Consider the following 24,080-nt stretch of genomic DNA (forward strand, 5'->3'; position numbering starts at 1 on the left):
ATGTTCTTTCAAAAAGGGTTTGTATTTTCTTCTAGTAGGCACAATTGGGCATTTGAAACTAAATTTAGCTTAAGGTCTTTTGGTCCACACAGTAGAATTCTGGCCTCATACCCACAAGACTTCAGGCTTGTGGTTAAAAATTCTCAAGGGAGGCTTTTCTTGTCTCCAGTTCCATCTGGAGCTGAGGTCAAGGCTGGCTTTTATCCCCATTGTCTGCCTGTGAGGGGCAGTTATTTTTCCCTAGGATCTCATTGAAGGCATCATCATTCAAGGGTCCCAGCTTTTTATGTGGCATTTTTACATTTATACGCTCCTAGTGGCCTGTTTGGTGATTTTAGGTTATGAGCTTCTACTTGAATGTTTGATTAAACTTGATATACAGGAATCCTGATGACCTCAGTGTGGCTTGCTTTCTTTAAGAGAGCATTTGCTTTTAAAACTTCTGCTGGTAGCCTGGGGACCAATGCATCCAAGGCCACTTTAACCCCCTCAAGGGGCCACAGAAACCCGGGAGCTGCCAAAATCAATCCTCCTGCCGCTCCCTCCCTCTAAGATTGGGCTCTTGTCCCAGGGCTAGAGGAGGCATTTGCTTCATGAAAACCCTGCCTTTCTTGGTTGCCTACTGCTCACATTACAGATTCTGTCCCGTTTTTTTTTAGATTTTCGTCTCTGTGTGTGTGTGAAGTTCTTTTGGTACATGTGCATTTATGTAGAGCTCTAAGAGTCCCCTTATTTTCCAGGGAACCCAGCGATGACTCAGAAATATGTTGCTGCCCTTTATCCAGCATCTTTTGTATGATAGTTGGAAGAATGCCTTCTAAATATCTCCTCTGCCAACTGGCTGGAAATGGAAGCTTCAGGTCATCTCTTGTCCTCTGTGTCTTTCTACCTACAGTCGGTTTTGGAGAGAAGCGCCACACTTGCAGTGCTGCTTCTATAATCCCATTAATTGCACCTTCTTCTTTTCACAGTTAGCAAAAGACCAGTGTTCTCAAGTAAATCCCTAAGGAGGACAACTTCACCCTCAGTGTTAGCTAGGTTTAAAACCACCAGCTCCAGACAGAACCCTAGTACACAAGTGAAAGGTGGAGACAACACTGATGAGATCAATACTGATGATACGATAATGGAACAAATCATGAACCCGTAAAAAAACCCAGCAAAATGGCCATGTCTGATCAGAAGCTATACCTTAACTTGTTAGTTGCAAGCGTTGCTCATTGTCGGCCTGAACTAATGTGATGTCTCACCTTTTATGTTCAGTATTTCCTGCCCCCCCGCCCCGCCGATTTGACGAGAGAATGAATACCAGGTTTTTATTTGAGATGAATAGCGTGTGGTTCTGTGGCATCCTAGTAGAATCAGGTGGCTTTAATTTATGCTCACATGAGTGTTGTGAGTACTGTTACATAGAAACTCAGCTAAAACTGAAAAATGGCAGGCATTTCAGATGTATCAAGTGTTCATTTTAATGAATGATTTTTAAGGAGGTGGTTAGAAATCCCCCTTCCAACATGTCCAGGATGCCTGGTTTCTTCTTTTAAAGTAGTTGGTTCCCTGGAATGACAGCCCCTGCAGCAGGAGGTCTCTGACGCCAAGTCAGTGCAGCCAGCATGTCCCACCATGAACAACATTGCATCGAGTGATTAATAATTGAAGGAGCTTGTCGCTTCCTGCTGAGTTTGTGTGTAATTTATGGATTATGAGCCCATGCTAAAATCTCAGGGAAAGCTAATTGTATCAATATCAAGTGTGAGAGAGATGTATTTATATTTTAATTCTGACTCCTTGAAGTTACGTCTGTGTACCTGTTTTCGTCCAGAAATATTGTCAAATGGTAAGTTGTTTCCTGTCTTCATCACAGTAAGCTTGTTTCCTGGGGCGGACAGGGAAACATTTAAGTTTCCTGCCTGAGCCGTCTTTGAGAACTAGCAGGGCCACCTCTGATGAGTCACGGGGCTCCCTGAGTTTATTCTGTTTGTCTGTCTGTGAAGTGGTTGTGTGGGGCCAGCGCTGCAAGGTGTGGGTCGTGGAATCCCTGTTGACCTGCAGTGTGTTTCCAGGAGGAACCAGAGACCCTGTACTGCACAACCTTGAATTCATGAGCTAAGGAAGTGATTTGCTTCTCTCTTATCCTTCACTTCCTATGATGCCTTTAAGAAGAAGGTCTCAGTGTGATTCTGGTGTGTCTTGAGTGCTTCTCTCATGCTTGCTTATATCCTTGTTGTTTTTTTTTTAAGTATAGTTGATTCACAATGTTGTGTTAATTACTGCTGTACAGCAACGTGATTCAGTTATACTCATATATACATATTTTTAAATATTCTTTTCCATTATGGTTTATGCTTGCTTATATCCTTGAAAGAGAAAGAGAGAAAAAGAAGTTCTCAGGCTCAGAACCTTCCCTCTTATGATAGCATGGAACTGAAATGTACCGTTGCTTTCATTCTGGTGTATTTCTCCCACTCCTCTACCCTGCACCCCAAACGTTTTACTTAAAAATATGTTTCACCTGTGGAAAAAAAAGAAAAAGAAGCACAATGAACACCATATATACCTTTCACCCAGATTCACTAAGAATTAGATTTTTGCAACACTTGCCTTTTTCTTACTCTTTTGCTCCCGGAATTCTCTCCCTCTCCTCTCCCTCTCCATCTCCCTCTTCATACGTGCTCAGAGAGGTATCAAATTCTGCTTAACTGTGGTAGTGAAGTGAATCATAAGGCCCATGTTGTTAAAAAAAAAAAAAAGGATTCAGAACTGAATTGATTTTCTAAAAGCCAACCATAGCCCAATCAACTCATCCAAGTATAGTTGGGTTCATTCAGAACCCTTTTAGGTTAGTTCAGTAGACTAATTATTTGGGGATTTCACGGGAGTTACCTGCAACAGCAGCAATCCTGAGAACCATTGTACGGGACTTTCATTTTCATTCACTTTAATACCTCTTCATAGCTACCTGTACAATTCATTACATTTACCCAGTTTCATGTTTGGTAGTACCTCACAGGAATCTTTCCCTGGCCACTTTTGTGCATCCAAGACACAGCCAAAAAACAGGAAGTCTGCAGAAAACATATGGCAGAGACCATACCCCAAAGCACAGGGGCTGTCTGTCTGTACAGGCAAGCCCGTGAGGAATTTCTGTCTCCGAGCCTCTTGCCTCTTACTTATGCTGCATTCCCATCAGCCTGCTGACCTGGCCTAGAAAGAAAATGGGACTGCTTGGGGCAGCAGGGAGAGCTCTGGGCAGGCAGACAGCAAGAGAGGGGACCATGTCAGAATTCTCAGGCACCCCTAAGAGCCGTCTTCTGTGCTTGGAGCTTTTCATTTTATCGTCACAGAGCCCCATAAGGCAGATGAGGAGCCTGTAGAAGGTCTCACTAATAAACAGTGCTGGGATGCGAACCCCAAAGTCTGTGTGTCTTGAAAGGCAGGCTGTTTCTATAAGGACTTTGGGGAGGGGGTGTCGATCTGGGATCACAGAGTGCAAGACAGATGCTGGGACCCTTCTGGAGCCTGCTAGGACTTTATCATACAAATGCACACATTGTAATTGTCACGGTTTATCGTGATGATCTTAAGGCCTCTGGCAAGGATGGAATTTTGATAATGGCCCCCATGAATTTTGCTGGTGCACATGACGGGGCGGGGGGTTCCTCACCACCAGCTTAAATTTAACGGAGCACCAGAAGGAAGGAGATGCCTGCTACACCGTTTACACCAAGGACTCTCCTTGCCTCTTCCTTTCTCTTTGGCCTGCAACAGGATCTCCCTGAGCCTCGAGGCCCACAGGGGTGGCCGGAGAGAAAGGGAAAGGGCTCCAGACTGACTCTCATGGGAGGGCCCACCCCATAGCCTTTCTGCCAGGGCCGCTTCCTCGGGGAGTGTCTGGGAAGGCGTGCTGGTGGAGACCCACAGCCATCTCCCCAGACCTCCTACTCTCTGCCAAACAATCCCATCTGCTCCGACACTTGCTCGGTGTATCTGCTGTGGGTCCACTCCGTGCCTGGCACAGTGCTAGCCCCTGAGGACACATCAATGACTGGGCCCTGCCTTGTGGTGCCAACTCTTTAATGGGAACCACAGACACCGGACATCACCACACGATCATAGTGATGGTGGGAAGTGCTGTCTATGGAGGGAACGTAGGGTGCTTACCGTTGGGGCTGTGTAGGAAGGAAAAGTGTGCCCATCTTCCCAAGATCTAGAAATATATTACCTGTGGATGAGTCTGCGGGAAATGGGGCCAACGTGGTACAGTGGAACATTCTCCTCCCTGCCCAGAGCCTCCGGCCCTCACATCCAAGGCCAGGTTCCATGTCTTCCACAAACCTTGTGCCCTCCCTTTGCCCCTTCCAGCTGTAAGTAACCCTCCCCACCTGTGGGTCTTCATCTCTGATCACTGCCTCTTATGAACGCCTTCTGTGTGCCAGGCACCATCAGAACTACAGCTGCCGTGCAGACAGGATTGGTGCTCATTCCACAGAGTGTATGGCCGAACCAGGAATAAGCATCACAGTCCTTGCTGCTATGCCAGGCGCTGGTCCAGGTGCCGGCAGGCGTTCGCCCACATCCTCAGCCCAACAACCCCGTGGAGCAGGAGGCAGATACTATACCCACTTTGCCAATAAGGAAGCACAAGGGAGGTCAGTTCACTGCTCAGACGTATGGACACGATAACATGATCAGAGGTGTGATGGGTGCTATCGGGTACCGATGGGAATATATAGCAGGTGACCTAGTTATAGGGAAATCAGAAAAGAGTGAGCGTGGGCTTCCCTGGTGGCGCAGTGGTTGAGAGTCCGCCTGCCGATGCAGGGGATACGGGTTTGTGCCCTGGTCTGGGAAGATCCCACATGCCGCGGAGAGGCTGGGCCCGTGAGCCATGGACGCTGGGCCTGTGCGTCCGGAGCCTGTGCTCCGCAATGGGGGAGGCCACAACAGTGAGAGGCCCGCGTACAGCAAAAAAAAAAAAAGAAAAGAAAAGAGTGAGCGTCGGTCTGATGATGTTACAGAGAGCTCGAGCTTAAGACTTTGGTTCTCATCCCAACTCTGCTACTCATTAGCTATGTGGCTTTAAGTAAATTACCAGACATCTCGAGACCTCACTTCCAGCATCCTTAAAATAAGGATGCTAATATAACCACTTTATAGAGTTAAACGCAATCATCTGTGCAGACGCAGCAGGGCGCCTGGCAGGTGGTAAGTTTAGTAGATGGTGGCTTATTGCTGTCTCGTCTGTGATCTAACCATGACTTGCTTCTCTGTTCATCTGTGCACATCTTTGTGACAGTCTGGATTTGATTCCACCTCGGATGCCTCCCCCCGGGACCCTCCCTAAGGCCGCGCATTTATATTAGGTGTGCAGTGAATATTTGTGGAATGAATGAATGAGGAAAGGGACGCAAGAGTGAGTAGCTGTCACCACATGGCAGGTACCTCTTTTTCGTGAACATCAGATTTAGTCTTCCAACAAAAGGCTCCTACCAGAGCCGCTTTAGAACAGAGCAGGCTTTTTTCTCTGAAGTAACCCAGCCAGCATCGCCCGGTGGTGTCTCCTCCGCGGTGCTGATGGGTATGTGAAACCAAGCAGCACAGCTTGATTTTTATGGTTTAATAGAAGAGATGGCGCTTCCACCGCCGCCACTTCAAAAGAGTGTTGTTTTGATGTCTCAGCTGCACAACTTGAGTGAAAATGTCAATGATAGCAGATAAGCAGGGAAGACGGAGGTGTCAGGATTTAGGACCCTGTCTTCAAAGCAGACCCACCTGTTGGCACATCGCTGGATTGGATGTCAAAGCGTCTGCTGTGGCAACTCGGTGGGCTGCTGGGTGTCTCGTCGCGGGGGTTTAATCCGTGTCCTCTCTTGTCTCCCGTTCCCCGCCCCTCTCCCCACCGCTGTCCCCGCCCCGCAGGAATGGCCTCACCAGCTGCCGGATGCGGACTGAGAGCGAGCCGTCGTGTGGCTCCCCGGTGGTCAGTGGAGACCCCAAGGAGGATCACAACTACAGCAGTGCCAAGTCCTCCAACGCCAGGAGCACCTCGCCCGCCAGCGACTCTGTCTCCTCCTCCTCGGCCGACGACCACTACGAGTTTGCCACCAAGGGGAGCCAGGAGGGCAGCGAGGGCAGCGAGGGCAGCTTCCAGAGCCACGAGAGCCACAGCGAGGCGGAGGAGGATGACAGGAAACGCAGCCCGAAGGAGGCCAAGGATGCTCTGGGGGACAGCGGCTACGCGTCCCAGCACAAGAAGCGCCAGCACCTCGCCAAGGCAAGGAAGGTCCCCAGCGACACGCTGCCCCTCAAAAAGAGACGCACGGAAAAGCCCCCCGAAAGCGATGACGAGGAGATGAAAGAGGCGGCGGGGTCGCTCCTGCACTTGGCGGGGATTCGGTCCTGTTTGAATAACATCACCAATCGGACGGCAAAGGGGCAGAAAGAACAAAAGGAAACCACAAAAAATTAAAAACAAGTCACTGATTTGTTTTGAACTTACGGCCATTTGGTTTCAGCATGTCAGGAGATTTCTAATGATTTGTGGCAATATCAACAATTTATTATTCTTTTTTCTTTTTTTTTTTTTTTGGTTTGGTTTTCTTTCTTTCTTTTTTTTTTTTTAATTTGCCCCCCTCCTTTGTTTTGGACCCTTAAGAATTTTATGTTTAAAGGAGATTGAAGCCATAGAACTCATATTGACACTCAGCTGTTTTACAAAAGCTTTTCATTATCTGAAGACAAAACCGAAAAAGCCAAAATTACCATTGCTTCCTCCAGCTTGTCAGAAACCCGTGGCTGAATCCACAGGGATGGCAACGATAATGCCACGGGGATACACATCTGGCGCTTAGAAGGCACGTGTGCAAAGTAACCATCGATCAGGCCCAACCTTTAGGTTTAAAAGGTCAGGATGTGCACCCAGTCGGGTTTGCTGAGTGAATGCACATAAGGCAACCGAGGAGAAGGAAGGACCCCTGGTCCCCCTAGGAGCAGACCCAAGCTCGTGGCGCTGGGCATCAAACTGTGCCAGGAGAACCCTTGGCATTGCCCCAAGCGTGCGATGCAGGGATGGGGAGGCGGTCACCAGTCCTCTGTGCTTCTTAACCGTGAAGCCTAGTAGCATCTTCCGGGGTGGACACTGGACCATTCATGTTCAACAGGTGTCAGTGACTCATGAGAAGAAACTGGGTCAGTTTTTAGTGATGTTGCTAATCATTGAATTCTGTTCTACATTAAATGAAGAGAAGGTTCCACAAGCCATAAGCCTGAAGGTTGGTCCTGCACACACGCGCATGCACACACACACACACCACACACACACACACACACACACACACAGGAGAGAAAAAGAAAAAAACTGATGCAAAAAACAAGTTATGTCTTCTTAACTGCCCAAGTGAGAATCAAGTTCCAAAAAATTACAGTAGCTGTTAACAAAGGAAATCATGGTACAAATCTTTTTCTGTCTGTCAAAACCATTTGATCCAAGTGAAAACAAAACAAAACAAAAAGCTACAGAACCTGCCATTAGTATTGTGGTGTATTTTTAAAAGATGCAAGGCACATTGATGGACAAACTAAAGTAAAACATGGCAAAAAAGAAAGGAAAACAAATTCCTATACTGCCCTCAAAATGGAGTTTGCAATTAATGTCAGTCAAGATTCATCTTTGCGAAAATCAATGATTTCCACATTCAGCCAGTGTAGCCAGCAGAAATTTCTGATCCACAATGCATGGAATTCCTTTGAAAAAAGAAAAAAAAAAAGAAAAAAAAATCACAAAAACACAAACTTTTTTTATTCAAAAATAAAGTTCTTGTAAGGTAAACAATGTATTTAGCATGAAGCATGAATTATTTTCATATAAATATAGAAAATAGAGAAAAGGCTATGCCTCTAATTTTTAAGCCCTTAGGCTTAGAGGTTCTTTTGGTTTTCTTCTTTTTTTCCTTTTATTTTCCTTCCTTTAATTTTTTTCGTTGTTTTTTTCCCCCCTTTTTTCCAATTATTTTGTTTTTGTTTTTTGAAGCAGGTGTTTAAGGTTTAACCTTCTTCAGGGACAAATTCTGACTGTTGGGGAGCTTACTCTGCAATACAAAATCTCTTCATGTTCTAGTAGGGCCTGGATGGTGGAGCTCTGCACTGCCTTGTCTGCACTTCAGCCCCGACCCCCTCTGATTCTCTGTTGAAAAGTGTGTCCTTTCTCTTTGTCTGTACATGTTTACCATGACGCAATAATTTGAGGGCAAACTTAGTAGTGAGTGTGTATGATAGAATCAAGAGAATTATGGGACGCTGACTTGAGAAAACCATGACCATGATTTGGTTTCGAGGAAAAAGGCAGTGAATAATTATGCAAATTCACCAGGAGAAGGGGAAACACACTAATGGGCCTTATTGGATGAGGGTGTGAGTTAGGGTACACGTGAAGGAGGAAGTGACACGGGTGTTGGAAGGACCAGCCCCAGATGTTTTCCCGTGACGCCATCTCATGGTGGGAAGGAGGGGCTGGCCGTCTCTACCACCTGGGCACACGAACCAACCTGGAATGAAGCCCACCTAGATTGTGAGCGCTGAATCTAGACAACCAGATGATGCCACGCAGACCAGAAACTCCTGTTATCTTTGCCTAAAAGAAATGATTTGGGGAGATCCAGAGAACCCTCTAAAAGAATTAGATCTTCCACCCACATGGAAGGGAATTTTAAAACATGAACAAAAATGCCCACTCCCATGGCTCAAGATATGATGGTGAGGGAGAGGGAGAGAACTGGGGTGATCTTGATTTTTAAAATAGGACAGGGTGGGCCATTGTGGAGCCCATCTGCCAGAACCAGGCACTGTCAGAAGCTCCATCAGCCAGGATGGTGGAAATTAACTGGTGCATTATCTTCCTCTGGGTTGCTGGTGAGAGAACCTGAGGGGGGAAAAAAAAAAGATCTACACCCCTACACAGGTCAGATTCATTACCTGAACCTGAAAACTTGCAGCACACTTGTTCAGGGTGTTGATGGGAATAAGGATGTCTTTTTGAAGTGCTCCGTTCCCTCTGTCTCCCCAAACATCTGACACCCCAAAAGCCATCCACAGCTGTGGAACCTGGGCGACACTTTTTGTGTTGTCACCTGACTGAGCCCACCTCAGTCCCCCACGCTCACCCCACCCCCAAGATCAAATTCAGACTTCCCTCCTGAAAGACAGAGGTAAACATCCAGGACTGTTTCTGGCAGGGGATTTCTTCCACTTCAAACCCCACCGTGGGCTGTCTCCCCTCATTTCCTTTTTCTAAAGGAGCAAAGGCCTCTTTTAGAAAATAATAAAATGCAATGTGTGTGATTTACTTTTCTGATCTCTTTGAGAAATAGATAAATATCTTATAAAAGTGTGTTCTTAACTCCAGAACCACTCTTTTTGCATAAATACCTCATCGGGCAGCTTTCTAAGTGTTATTTTTCCTGAGTCTCCCTCAGTCCCTACGTAGGAGCCGCTGGGAGACCTAGGGGAAACTTTAGTGAGGGTACTTTTTTCTATTTTTCTTCTGTTTTTGGAGGCATACACATTATGCATAACCAAAACAATGGCTCAATTGTGTTTAACTTTGTATTTTGATTGTTGAGAAAAAAAAAAAGTATCGATGTGTATGTGGCCGTTTGTAGTGAATTCATTGCAGAATGAGGTTGTCCGTGTCCTTGCCAAGCCAAGGGGCAGGAGGCACCCTCTCTCACCCCCTCCTCCAAGAGCAGTAGAGAATTTAAGCACAAGCCTATTTGTGAAAGAATATTTTGCTCAAGTGTAATCACTTTAGTCTTGGAATTTCTTCCCAAATGTCAGGTGTTCTTTTAGCTTCCAAACTAGCCTATGTACGCATTAGTCTGACAACAATTGCCTGAGCACCGTTCAAGGGGTGTGGTGTTTTTGCTTTCATTTCTCCTGCCGGGAGAAGTGGCGTTTCACGTGTCATTCCAGTATCTCACATACTCACGTGGGGCAGGGGGGAGGGGAAAATGGGGAACTATAGCAATATTTGAAGATGCTTTTGGAAAACAAACGTGAACACATCCGTCGGCACCATGACATCTACAGTTACTTGCTGTTGGTCCTCGGATACATTTAAGAGAAAGAGATCGTAAGCTCTTTTTTCTTAAATGATATACACGTAGACAGTTATTTTTATGCTTCTACCGTTGTCTTTTATCTTTACCTAGTATTATGTGGAAAAGGTTTGCATCATAGATTTTCCCCAGCCTTATGATATACCCTAAGCTCCTACTTCCCTTCCCCCTCTCTAAGCAGTATATATACGTTCAAGAGTTCTTTGGTAAAACTGTCTATCTGAAACTAAAATGAACCCAACCCACATCGAGATGGTGGTGTGAGAAAACCCTGGCCAAGACAACTGTAGCAGGTTTTAGTCTTGGGGCTGAGTTTTTAGAAGGGATGTGTGGGAGGCTCTTCCTGAGAGCTGATTTTCAGCGTGTCTAGCCCTTGCTAGGCATAGCTGTGAATACCACGGGGCCACTGGAGAAGGCCATCGCACTGAAAGGTGGTCTCACCCGGGACGGCTTCAGGCTGTGGGCTCTGTAGAGTGAAAACCGTCCAGATGGCTTTTGTGCCCAACTCAGTCCTGGGACGTGGCAGGACTGCTGGGCATCGAGCGCTACCAGTTCCTCCTTTCAGTGACCGCCACTCCACGTGTGTGGGCCCTTGGCCTCTGTCATCAAAGGGCTCTCGGAGGAGGAATCAGAGTTATGTACAAGTGACCTACATGGGAGGGTTTTCCATATGGGATTGGATTCAACTCAATGTGACTTCTCTTTCCCTTTTAAACTTGATTCAGGTTGGGACTCGTTTCTTTCTGGTGGATCACAGCTGCCCAGATGTTGCCTTTTTCTTTTTTACGTTTCTGTAGAGTATTTTTCTTTCATCTTCAGGATTTTTTTTTTTTTGCCACCAAAAGAACGCATTTGAACTCCGTGTCCCCTCTTGATTGTGACTTAACCAGTGTTGACAGTTAAATCCTTTGTGTCGTAGGTCCCAGCTCGAATACTATATCAAACACTGTTATGCACATAATGCAGCACTGTGATCTAATTTAAATAATACTTTTTTATTATTTATACTACTATATATAATATACATCAACACTTTTGCTATATAACCTAAGTGATAACCCTCTTTTTAGTTACCTGCCAAAACTCGGGACTTTGGTTTATATCGCAGTTAACACAGTTACAAAGTTGTAATGGTGTCTTTTTTTTCTTTTCTTTGTAACGGAATGTGTAAATCAAAGTATATACGTTGTGTGGTGTTCCCCCTTCTGGAATCCCATGAGGATTTACACATGGCATTCAGTGTTCTGTATAGTCCCGCCTGCCTTTGTGAATTCATCTGTCAACCCCTCTTCCTTTGAGAGAGAGCCAGTGATGGAGGTAAACTCCTGTTCTCTCTCTCTCTCCCCTACTGGTTATTCTTGAATTAAGCACAGACTCATCAGCTCCGTTGCTTTATCATGAATATGGCGTGTGACCTTGCAATTCTTCCACAGTTCAGCAAACAAGTGCTAGCTTCACTGACCAAAAATTAAGGAAGGAAAATCCGATTTTTAAAATGATCCATCTTTTAACAGCCGAAACCAATGTGTCTATGGTGCTGCATTTTGCTGTCTGTCCTACTTTTGAAATCAGACTTGGGTGAAAGATCACTTCTGACTTACTGTGACCATGCTCACAAGTACCCTTCCTGTTCGTTTTGTTAGTGTTGAAATCAAGACTATTTATTTGGAATAGATGCAACAGTGTTTTCCACTGTATTTCATTTGCAAAAGTTGAGAATAGCCTTCCCTACTTTTTGCAAAGAGTTAATGTTCCATATTGGATTCTCAAAGGCTTCGATATGGTGAGTCTATCAAACCTAGAAATTGTCTTTCATCCTTTCATGACTGTGGCCTGAGTTCCCAACCCCTCCCTTTTTTTTTAGATGAAACTCGTAGCACAATTTCAGTTATTTAAACATTCAGCATTTCTTGAGTATGTATGTTGAGACATCGACGCTCACAGCTGATTCAGTAACCAGTTTCCTGCTGTCATTCACACTCACTACTTATACTGCCATGGTAACAATGTGGAAGAAACAAGTATCCGTGTGTGTCTGGGAAGCATTATACACTTGTACATTTTTTTATACTCTGATTCTGTAACATTTCTGAGTTCTGCTTTCGTTTTACAGAAAAATAAATAACAGTGATAAAGCAATCAGAAGACAAGAGGTTTACTCTCAATACTTAGGGTCATGTGACCTCTGGCCAATAGACCTTGATGGCCAAATTCATTTACTAGAGTAATAAGGTTTCAAAAGCCAATTTTTTTCGGTATTTTTTTTTTTTCTGTATGAAACTGCCAATATCATGAATAGAAAGGGAGAACCATAGAGGAGACAGTGATGTTCAGTTGCATTTGTGTTACCTAGAGGAGCAGTGTGGAAGCAGGCACAATCCGCCGAAGTTTAGGGACCTGATGGTGTTGCTTTGGAGGCATCCATACTTGCATTTCGCATTCTTCATATGTAATCATATTGCCAAAGACAAACTATTTCATCATTTATTGTAAATAACACTTTTCCCCAGACCTACCATAAAGTTTCTGTGATGTATTGTCTTCCAGTTGCAATAAAAATTACTGAGTTGCATCAATTGAAGAAAAATGCCACGTGGTATTGTGTGCACTGCGTCTCCATATGCAAATGCTGAGCAGTAAAATCATTTATATTTCTTACCTGCACTAGGGTATGTGTTCTGTTCTTCACGGTCTGGTGTTAGAGTCTCCACTGTACTTATCTGTGCCTATCCTCATGCGTGCTGCTTTTTCAGTAGAAAATCACACACCTTTTGCAAATACACAGATTCACAGCCTAAGGGCGGGTGGAACCCGGGAGAATTCCAAGTCTGACCTGAAGAATTGTTGGACAGCAGGCCTCCTGCCACAAACCTTAGAGCTTGTGGTTAAGAAAGATTGTGCCTTTCATTTGGAAATTGTCAAACAATATACTAAAATTATACAATGGGGCTGGAGCCTGCCAGCCTATCCCAGGTCCCGAGGGCTTCTTAGGATAACTTTCCTAACCCTGAGACTCTGACCTTCCAGGATTTAATCCATCACCCCTCAAGGGCCACACACATGCCCTAAGAGGCACGAAGGAGCTGGTTGGGAGAGGAGTGGTTGGGACAAGTAATAGGTCCCAGGGCACCAGTCACCCTGCTGGAGGAGTAGAAGGGATGTTCTTTCAGAGTTCTGGTTCCTTTTGTGATGGTTGTTCTAGTGTACTATGACCATCTGTAGATCTCACAGTAGCAGCAGCAACACTCTTAGACCTGGTCTCCACCGATACCCTTCTGCTGGACCCCCATACTCACGAGTGTCTTCTAGGTGCCCAGGCTGTACCTCCTGTGGTCAAGGTGCTACTGCAAAATCACTTCTACTGGGCCTGCTGGAATGGATTCCCAGCAAGGCTTCTCAGAGTGGTCGCTCCAGGATCCAGTATGTTTGCCAGGGTTGCAGCCATGTCCATTTGCACTGTTGGGATCACCTTCAAAGCTGTGGTGCTCCCTCCTGGTTGACAGATCTTCAGTATTTCAGGGGAATTGATTGGGAGGAATATCAGAAAGTCATTTGGGTCAAATCTGATGAATCGGGTAGTTGACCAAGTTGGGTATGACAATACCAAATATAAAGTGTGGCCACCCACCATAAAAAGCCCATATCAAACATATTTCATAAGTGATTCTCAAGGTGTCTGAAGACAAGACAGCCAGTTAGATTATCAGAAGATCTGAGGGAACTCTGTCAAGATGATAACACCTCCAAAATTCTGATCTGACCTCCGGGGGACATTGACCATTCCACAGAAGAGAGGGAAAAAATCTGATAGTTGTTCGTTACCTGTAGTGAAGACCACAGTAGGGGGCCTCTGGGCTATAAGACGGTATAAATGGGAAAGGAGACAGGTGGAAGAGGTGGAATTGAAACTACTGCATGACAATAGAGTAAAACTGCCACCAAAGTCAAATTCACCGTATTAGGTATTGCACATTATTTTTGTTCTTTTCTAATTCAAGAAGCATTCCTTTAGCACCCACTCTATCCCAGTGACCGAAGGGCCACAGTGACAAGGTGAGCCAGTCTGGAAGGGACTTGAAAGCTAATGGAAGAGGAGCTGAGTTGCTGGGAAAGCATATGCTCAGGTGCTTTGATGATGCCCCAGAGGGGTTGGGGCCAGTCTTTCTGGAGCAGCGCTTCCCAAGGGTTAAGCAGTGGTGACCTTGTTGAAATAGGTTCAGAGTATTGTCAGGTGACTGATTTGAAAGGACAGCACTCGCATGTCTCTGAGCTGCTTCTACGTGTGTTCAAGCAGCTTTACTTCCTTACCTTGTATTCATGTGCCTCTCTGTGTCCTCTGCGCTCATCAAAATGGGGCCACAGCCTCCCTCTTCAACTCACTCTCCAGTTCCTCCAAAAGAAGTAAACAAAGGAATGACCAGTGTCTTCATTTTATTAAAAGCAGCCTGGTATAAATGCAAAGAAAGAGGAAATCAAAAGTACTAATAAAGCTCACACTCATAAGTGACTTTTATTCCGTGGTTTAATAGCAGCATTTGCGATCTGTGCGGTGCATTTGGCTGCGGAACTGTATATCTAATGTTTCGTGTTTCCTTCGAGCAAACTACAAGATTCTGGACTCTGCCTTGAGGATGTAATTATGTGCTGGATAGATGCCTCATTTGCATATTTAAGTAAAATGCAAGCTGTCCTCTAATGTTTAGGTAATCTAGATGTGGGCTCTCTCTGCTACTTAAAAATTCTTCCTGGACAATTGAAAATGGAATATTTTCTGAAAAGATAAGACAACACTGTCTGCAGAGTTGTATGAATCCTCAGAGCAGTGAAACTACCCGTCCACCACCCGCGTCCCAGTACCTCAGGGACCACAAAGGCCATTTGGCGTGTTGATGCTGCCCTGGTGGGATGAGTGAAGGTGAGTGGTGCTGCTACCCTGACCAGTTTCTCTTCGCCTCTTGACTGCTCTGCCTGGTGAAAGGAAGTGTTCTGAACTAAGAAGTCACCATCCTTCTAGAAAGTTCTGAACAGATGAGGGCAATTTCAGAGGGAGTCTGGCATGACTAGGAGGCTTTTGTTTATCCCTTGAAAGCTCATGTCTGTCACCCTGCTTCTCAGATCCCCTAGGAATCAAATGGTCTTGTAAGTACACAAACATAAATGTGTTTTGACCATTTAAAAATCGATTGGGATACAAAACCAGGGGTTCAGGAACTTGGTAAGGACCGCTTTTTTTTTTTTAACATCTTTATTGGAGTATAATTGCTGTACAATGGTGTGTTAGTTTCTGCTTTATAACGAAGTGAAGCAGCCGCAGAGCACAGGGAGATCAGCTCGGTGCTTTGTGACCACCTAGAGGACCATTTTTTAAAAGACTCAAATATAAGTGAATAAATCAGCTTATTGAACATCCACCTCTTCCCTTTGTTTCGTGTCAATAAACCCAGAACAGTGCTTTAAATAATACTCAAACAACGGTATCTTGAGTTGCAATCATTCTGGGGCATTTTGGGATAAAGTTTCCTAATGTTTTATGTTACTCCATAGTAAAGTACTTACAGAACATATGGCTAAATCTCCTTCAAAATGCAGCAATTTATTTGAGAAGAATCAAGGAATTCTATTTTTTCTCATCTGTTACTCATCTCAAAACTGATTTCTAAAAATATGTAATATGGATGAAGCACTGTATGATGAGGGAAGTCTGAAAACAAAACAGTGGCTGATGTCTTAATCCTACTGGGATGCGGTTTCTTCATTAAATGGGTCCATTCTAGTCACATCAAAAAACTGGAAGGGACATTGGGGACCGTTGAGTCCTAACACCCTGTTTTATAGACCTGGCAGCTGAAGCACAAAAAAGTTAAGGGATTTACCCAAGATGACACAGCTGTCTAGTGGCAGACCTGGACTCAAGAGGAAATTTTCCTTCTTATCTTTTGCTATATCCATCTATTTGGTATATAATTATAATCATCACATCTCTAGAATTTCGTAGCTGACAATTCCCCACACATACACACTTAATATCATGTCCTATGCATTTTGCCTACAGCTGTAGTGAAAATGACTCTCTTTGTAAATGATATATAACACTCTATTGAGTAGGTGGCCTGTCATCTTCAACTGTTACTTTCCTTTTCATTGTTTAAATTGCTTACAGTTTTTTTCTATTTTAAGTAATACCACAATGAAGATCTTCAGGTAAGTGGCTATTTGCATAGTTTCAACTTGTCTTTTGGTTGGATAGCCTGTTGGACTATTGGAACAAAAGTATTATCAATGTTACAGCGCTTTATATACAGGCTTTCCAAAAGGCATCAGTGCCAACAGCAATGAATGAAAACCCCAATTTCATTGCACCCTTACCAACATTGGAATTTATTTTTCTCTTTAATTTTTGCTACCAGACAAAAGTAGTATTTTATTGCTGTTTTTTTTAAAATTGAGGTTTAATTGACAATTTATTACTGTTTGAGTTTTCGTTTAATTACTAGCAAAGTTACATGATTTCCCATCATTTACTGGCCATTTATTTTCTTCTTTCTGAATCATCTGTGACTGACTCTTCAAGAGTTGAGGAAAAAGAAATGAGATTCATAGTCTCTTTTCTAGCAGTGTTCCTGATTAGCCATTAAATGGTGCCATGATGACCAAACACATCAGCTGTCCCCAGATGGTTCTCTTTTCTTCAGACACTCTAATTGTCCTTATATTGAGACAAATTCCACCCCCTAAAACGTTTGGCTGAAGTTCCATGGACTAGCCTGGAAAGCCACAAAGATGCAAACCTAACTCATCTTCTACATGGCAACCATTTATATGTTTGAATAATTTCTTCCCAAAGTCTTTTCCAGAATAAATATTCCAAGTTCTGTCTATTCTTTCTCTCTTCTGGACATGTTCCAGTTTGTAGTCAGAACTGAGTACAGTTTGATGATGAGAAACTATCACTTTCTTCATTCTAGATCCTCTATTAATGTAACCAAAGGCTAAACTCTTTTTTTTTCAGAAGTCAGTATCACACCGTAGATTCACGTTGAACTTGCTATTAACTAAAACAACTAAGTCCCAGCTGTTAGTGTGCTTCTCCAGATGTTCATTTTGGATCAAAGTGCTGGACTTTATATTTATCTCTATTAAATGTCACCTCCTTAGATTTGGTCCATTGTTCAAGGCCAGTTGAGATTAGCAGTGGGGTGGGGGTATGAGGGTCCATCGGAAAAACTTGCTTTCCCTCCAGGCGTCATTGGATCACAAATTTGAAAATGTCTTTTGTTTGCTGATTAGGACAAAGCTGGAGCCATGTAGCATGGTTCTGGAGACCCCCTTGTAAGTCAACTTTCATTTCAATCATCCCCCTTAGAGGGCAATCATTCAACTAGTTATATGTATACCTGGCTTTATGAAGATATATGAAGCCTACATGTCTCCATCCAGTCAAAAGTTTGTCAAGTACACCCTTGATCTCCAAGTATAAGTCCATAGTCTTCCTTTATAAAAAGGGAAATAAAGTCCTACTCTATGCTAATGTGAATTATGCAAATTTGAAATAAGGCAACGGAGAAAAATTAAGTTTCACTTAATGTACAAACCTTGAAATAATGTAAATCCTACTTTATTCCTATGGGGGGAATTAGTCTTGATTTATGCATATATTAAATAATGTGAGATTTTAAGGAATATACCCCTCATATGAAAAGCAGCCACAATTTATTCATCCACATCTTCATCCATCCGTTCACTTACTACATCTTAGCGAGCTCAAGTTGGCTTCCTTGCCAAGAGCTTACAAACCATTCTTGTAATAATCCGTCCCAGAATTTTGCCCAAGGACAGCATTGAGACTATAGATCTGAAGTTTGCAGACAGTCTCCTCCTGTTTACAATCAAGAAGTTTCAGCATAATGCTGAGTGGTATTTCTTCACTCCATGTGCAAGCCCATTTAGAGCACTGCCATATCCTGCCGGTAGTGAGTCTCTAAACATAGTCAAATGCATCTAAAATAATGGTCTTCCTCTTTAAAACAAAACTCAGAACTTGAGTTTGGTTACTTCTGGCACCTATTTCTTTTTAAATACTTGACACTATCCGGCATGGCATATATAGTTAAGCATCCAGAACTTCAGTAGTCTGAGAAGGCTACACCAAAACATGAAAGAATAGAGAAGAAATTAAAGAAGAAATAGATTAAGGAAATTTTAAAATAGATTCTCTCCTTCACAGTCATAGTCAACCCACCCGTGTTTTTCAGCAACTTTTTGCCAATCCTGATGGCTCTGGGGATGAAGACGAAAAATCTGGTTCCTACCTTCAAATATGATCACCTCTAAAAATGCAGCTGTATCAAGTAATGGGTATCTCACTGGCGGGTGGTATATTGTTCCCCAAACTTCTCAGTAGTGGGTGGCCTTTTCAAGACATAAAAACACTTGTTGCGAAGATCAATACAGCTTTTGTCTTCCTCTTCCTCTCATCTCTCCTCTTCTCACGTCTGTTGGCTGGTGAGGAATTAGATAAGAGCCTGTTTGCCATTTGCAGACATGGCCATCCCTCCCATGGGAGAATGATTTCTTACTGAATTGATACTTGCTACTGGTTACCAGCTCTATGATAAAATAATTGGGTGTGTCCTTCTCTTCCACACAATGCTTCAAGTTCTCGATTTATAAGCAAGCATTCAACCTCACCCTTCCCCCCTCCCTGCTTTCTCTCCCCACCACCTAGCCTTCATCACTCAAAATTGCTGTAAGAGTGAAGATTGGAGAATCCAAGCGGCACAACATCCTCTTGCTTTATTTTAGTAATCCTGCCACCATTATGGGAGAACAAGGATGTGCAGAAAGATCCATGAAGCATTCAGTTGATTATCAGTCTAGTCCTCTCCCTGAAACTCTTACTGACTGAACATGGACCCACAGACCTGAGAAGTTTCAATGTGTTCAGCCTCCTGCCCCCAGGTGGACCATGGCAGCAAACTCCACCCAGAGCTCAGAGGGGGCATGCCATGCACACTGATTATCAGGGGCTCTAGTCACACAATACAAAAGCCATGACTTTTTGATGCTTAATCCTTTCTACTAGACCATTTCTTTCAGACTGAAAATGTCATCTAACCCATCCTGACCCATTGGCAGGGAAACTACTCAATATTTTCTCATCTTTATTGGCAATAACTAGCCCCTTCGGAGTGAAAAGTTCAAGCGCTAATTAAGAAAATTCAGAAGGAGGTTATACTCATGCTTAAGTTAACAGTCTTACACGTTGAGGATGGAACTCATTTCATATTTCTAAGAACTCATAACTTAATAATAACATAAACACGCTGCACATGAAATTGGTCCTTAGTGTTTACAAGGTGCTATCAAGAATGCAACCTACCCATCCCAAACCAACCTCTCTAAGAGCCCCCAAGTCATCCTGAATCCCTTCTGCTCTGGCAGCTCCTCCAGGGAATCCAGCACCATATTTCATCACTTGCACCTCAAACTCACCTTTGCTTGTTCCTTGTCCTCCACCTTCATGACCACCCTCCTGGTCAAGCTCCGTTGCTTCTCATCTGGACGTCAGCCATAACCATGAGCCTCCCCTGACCACACGTTCCCCACAGAGCCACGAGAATCATCTTTCCCAGTCACTTTTTTTGTTGTTGTTGTGCCTCACGACATGTGGGATCTTAGTTATCCCACCAGGGATCGAACCCGTGTCCCCTGCAGTGGAAGCGCCGAGTACTAACCACTGGACCACCAGGGAAGTCCCTCCCAGTCACTTCTGATTGTATCATCTGCTTCAGATCTTCACACCTGGCTTCATTGCCTGCAGGAGAATGGCCAAATCCCACAAGGTGGCCCTCCAAAAGGAGCCCCAGCCCAAATTTCCAACTTAATCTTGAGCCCCTCCACCCACGTGGACTGTGGCCACCCTCGATGACCCCAGCCTCCAAATTCCTCAGGTCTTTCCTGGCTTGGGCTTCCTCATATTCTTTCTCTCTCCCTGGAATGTATGTTCTCCCCCCTCCCTACCTCTTTCCCCCAGAAAAATCCCTGTCAATCCTTTAAGACCTAAGTCAAATGATTCTCTCCCCATGTCCCCATAGCACCAAGTCCTGCCTGTATGGTGGCTTCCATCACACGAAAGTAAGATTCTTCATCTACCTGTCAGCTCCCTCCCCTAGAGGGGAGCTCCTTGGATGAAGGCAGGCATCAGATCTTGTTCTACGCTGAACCCCCAAGACAGTCACTGCAACTTGGATACTTTAAACATTTTTATTTAATTCAGTCTCATCCCATTTTATCTACTTGATGGTTCCAATGTCCCAGTGTTCTCAAAAGAACTTATAGGTTGGTAAATTCACTTGGCACATTCCATTCAAGGGAAATTTGGACCCGGAGTGAGAATAACTTCTCCCCACTTGAGACCACCAGAATAGCTGGAAGCTCTTATTTGCTGGTCTACAATGATCTGTACAGTATTTAAAATCAAAAGCTAAACTCTGTCATGATATTTTGCCATATGACGATTAATAAAACTGAGAACTCACTGACGTTCACCCAGTTTATTTTGTGAGAGTGTCTTACTCAGTGAGGCAGGAAATGAAGTTTTGATTCCATCTCTACCAGCTTTGGGAACGTCACTTAACTTGTCTAGGGTGGCCTTGTTCATCAGTTCTGATTGCTGGTTGGTGAATCAGCATCAGCTCCTGACAAAGTTCTTGGTGGTTGGCAAGACAAGAATAGTTGAATGATGGAGGGAATTTTTCAAAAAGTTCAAATTATTCCATTCAAAAGACTATCCTTTAGTCTAAGATTATATCTCTTCTGCTCTATTGGTGTTAGAATGTCCTGTCTTCTATAAAATTATGGTGATCATAGATGGAGATGTTAATTTTGGGGGTTTTTTTTGCAGTACGTGGGCCTCTCACTGTTGTGGCCTCTCCCGTTGCAGAGCACAGGCTCCGGACGCGCAGGCTCAGTGGCCATGGCTCACAGGCCCAGCCGCTCCATGGCATGTGGGATCTTCCCGGACCGGGGCACGAACCCGTGTCCCCTGCATCGGCAGGCGGACTCTTAGCCACTGCGCCACCAGGGAAGCCCGGAGATGTTAGTTTTTAATGTCCTCATTTGACTAAACCGATGGTTGGCAATGATATGTCAGTCCACCCAAATTTTCCTTTGATCCTGAGCCAGTGCTGCATCTCTGTCTCTTTTCCACAAGAAAGTTGCCTAATATTCATCCTCAGCCAAGCTGTGAAGCAAAGGTAGAATGAGTCTGTGGGAAAGTGGTTCTGTAGTCAATATAGTCAGGGATCCAAAGCAGGTGTTGTGTCATTTCCAGACCAGAAATTGGGGTAAGGTATGTTCTTGGTCCTAGATCTGCAAATTAGATTACCATCTACATTTGAAAATTCTCTCCCCTGGGTCCCCTAAGACCTCCCATCCCCAAGAGTCTGCATGAGCTTAAAAAGGCTCATTTATTCATTCAGCGAACACATACTAGGACTCTAGGGTCAGATGCATGGTAGGCCCTGGGCATACAGAATGACTAAGACAAGATGCACGCCCATAGGAAGCTTGCAAGGCATTGCAATGCCGCAGTATAGTAAGATAGAATTCCCAAATGGGAAGCCACCTGTGTATCATTGCACCAAATCTCTCCAGGTGGGACACTGGAGTCCAGAGAGAGAAGAGTAAGCCCTTTCCCAGGGAGCTTCCATCTTCACATTTGGCTCCACCCATTTGAGAGTGATTCCACATCACCTTAGGCCCAACCTCCTTACCCAAGATCCAGACCTGTATGGCCAGACCACAAAGACCTCCAACTCAACACAGCCAAACCAGCACTGTTGACAGAGACCTCTAGTTACCCATCCAATGTCCATTCACCCTTCACCACTCACCAGCAGAACCGTGATTTCAATGGGAGTGGCTGTATGCCCATCTGAAAAGCTGTTATATGTTTCCCAGCTTCCCTTGCAGATTGAGGCCAGTGGGATGTAAGGGGAAGTACTGGGTGGGACTTCTGGAAAACTCTTTAAAAGAGGACTAACACATCTCTTACCATTACTGATCCTCCTCCCCACCCTCCTTCCTACAACATGAAACTCCATTGTGAAAGCTGGAATTCTAATGTGATAGCTGGGAACTTCCCTGGTGGTCTGGTGGTAAAGAATCTGCCTTACAATGCAGGGGATGTGGGTTCAATTTCTGGTCAGGGAACTAAGATCCCACATACCGCAGGGCAAATAAGCCCACGAGCCACAACTACTGAGCTTGCACACCTCAGCTAGAGCTCGTGGGCCACAAACTACGGAGCCCACGTGCCTGGAGCCTGCGCGCCACAACTAGAGAGAGAAAACCTGCACACCACAACTAGAGAGAAACCCACGTACCACAATGAATATCCCGCGTACCACAACTGAGACCTGATGCAGCCATAAATAAATAAATAATAACTCTTAAAAAAAATAAATAATGTGATAGCCAGAGAGCAGAGGCCATTTGGTGACCATGAGGCAACTCTGAGATGACCTTGAAAATGAAAACCAGGTGCTAAGGATGGTGGAGAAGAAAGTTATAAGGAGCCTGGACCAACACTGACACCATGGAATTGCCATAGCAGCCCTGTACTCCCAACCTCCAGACTTCTTTTCCACGAGACAAAATAAAACCCAGTCTTCTTTAAAACATGATTGTTTCAGATCTGTTACTTGCAGCGAAACACAATTCCTAATGGATGCAGGACACACCATTATACATCTCCCAACTCTCCTCCTGACTCCTGTCCCACATCAGTCTTTCTTCCTGGATGCCCTGTTGTGTTCCCAACACTACAGTCCTTCCGTCAGCCACCTAAGGCCCGAGCTTAGGAGTCGGCAAACTACATCCCACGGGCCAATTGCAGCTTCCCTCTGTTTTTATAAATGAAGTTTTTGGGAGACACAGCCTTACCCATTCTTTTATACATTGTCTATGGCTGCTTTTGCACAATAACAGCAAAAATTGAGTGTTTGAGACAGAGACAAATGACTTACGATGTCTAAAATATTGACTATCCGGCCTTTTACAGAAAAAGTTTGCTGACCCCTGTATTACCCTGAAGCGGTCCACAATTTCTTTTAGCCCTTGCTTCCCACATTGTGTCAACAAGTCCTATCAATTCTGCCTCTCAGGTGTCTCTAAGTTCCATTCCAACTACAGTCATAACCTCTGTTCAGACCTTTGTCATCACTCCTTCGGACTTCTGTGGTGAGAGAATTTGTATAATTGGCGCCCACCAGCCCCCTTCCTCACTGTGTCAGTCAAGCCCAAGCAGGGAGACACCCCGGGGGGAGCTGGCTGTGCTGGTGATGGAGGAGCTGAGGGGGCTGCTGGGCCCTCTGAGGGGGCAGTGGGGCGGCCCAGCAAGAGCAGAGAGCTGTCACCACCCCTGAATCGAGAGGGGCTGGCGAGAGGCAGGGTTACTAGAAAGCACAGCTGCACAGGCCTGTCTAGCTGGAAGGGGCCGTGGAGTCAAAGCCGCAGACAGACCACCTGGGCAGAGAAGTTTGGAAAGAAAAGGCCTCTCCTCCACCCACCTGTCACTGCTTCCCACTGGACAAACCCTGAGGGAAGCCAAGTGGCGTGAGAGCAGGAAATACAGCCTCCAGCGTCAGCCCTGCTGCAATGCCTAGCCGAGTTGAGCAGAGCTGAGCAGAAGAAGGTCAAGCAATGAAACTGGGGGCAACAGGCCCCGGGCCGCACTCTGGTCCTGCCCCTCTTGTCTGTCCCCTGCACTACAACAGGCAGGCTGACCATCCTGATCACCCCTCTGACACTTCACCTGCCTAAAATCCCCCCATGTACACTGAGCCCTGACTAAGGTCCGGATTCCAAATATGGCATCTGAGCCCTGCGCGCCTGGCCCCTACCAGCCCCCAGCCTGATCTCCCAACCCCTCCCATGCCCACTCTGAGCTCCAGCTGCTGCTCGGTA

The 24,080-nt window shown here is 44.9% G+C and overlaps 1 protein-coding gene across 3 annotated transcripts in view; it reads left to right on the forward strand.

Moving 5' to 3' along the window:
• Positions 1–12,678, forward strand: part of FOXN3 (forkhead box N3) — a 244,073-nt gene extending 231,395 nt beyond the window's left edge. For all 3 annotated transcript variants that reach the window (XM_060095736.1, XM_060095737.1, XM_060095738.1), the window contains one exon: positions 5,920–12,678. In XM_060095736.1, the coding sequence (XP_059951719.1) occupies positions 5,920–6,469 (550 nt within the window). In that variant the 3' untranslated portion in view covers positions 6,470–12,678. The remainder of the gene's footprint in view (positions 1–5,919) is intronic.
• Positions 12,679–24,080: the final 11,402 nt, after the last annotated feature.

Source organism: Mesoplodon densirostris, chromosome 4 (genome assembly GCF_025265405.1).
Source record: "Mesoplodon densirostris isolate mMesDen1 chromosome 4, mMesDen1 primary haplotype, whole genome shotgun sequence".
NCBI lineage: Eukaryota > Metazoa > Chordata > Mammalia > Artiodactyla > Ziphiidae > Mesoplodon > Mesoplodon densirostris.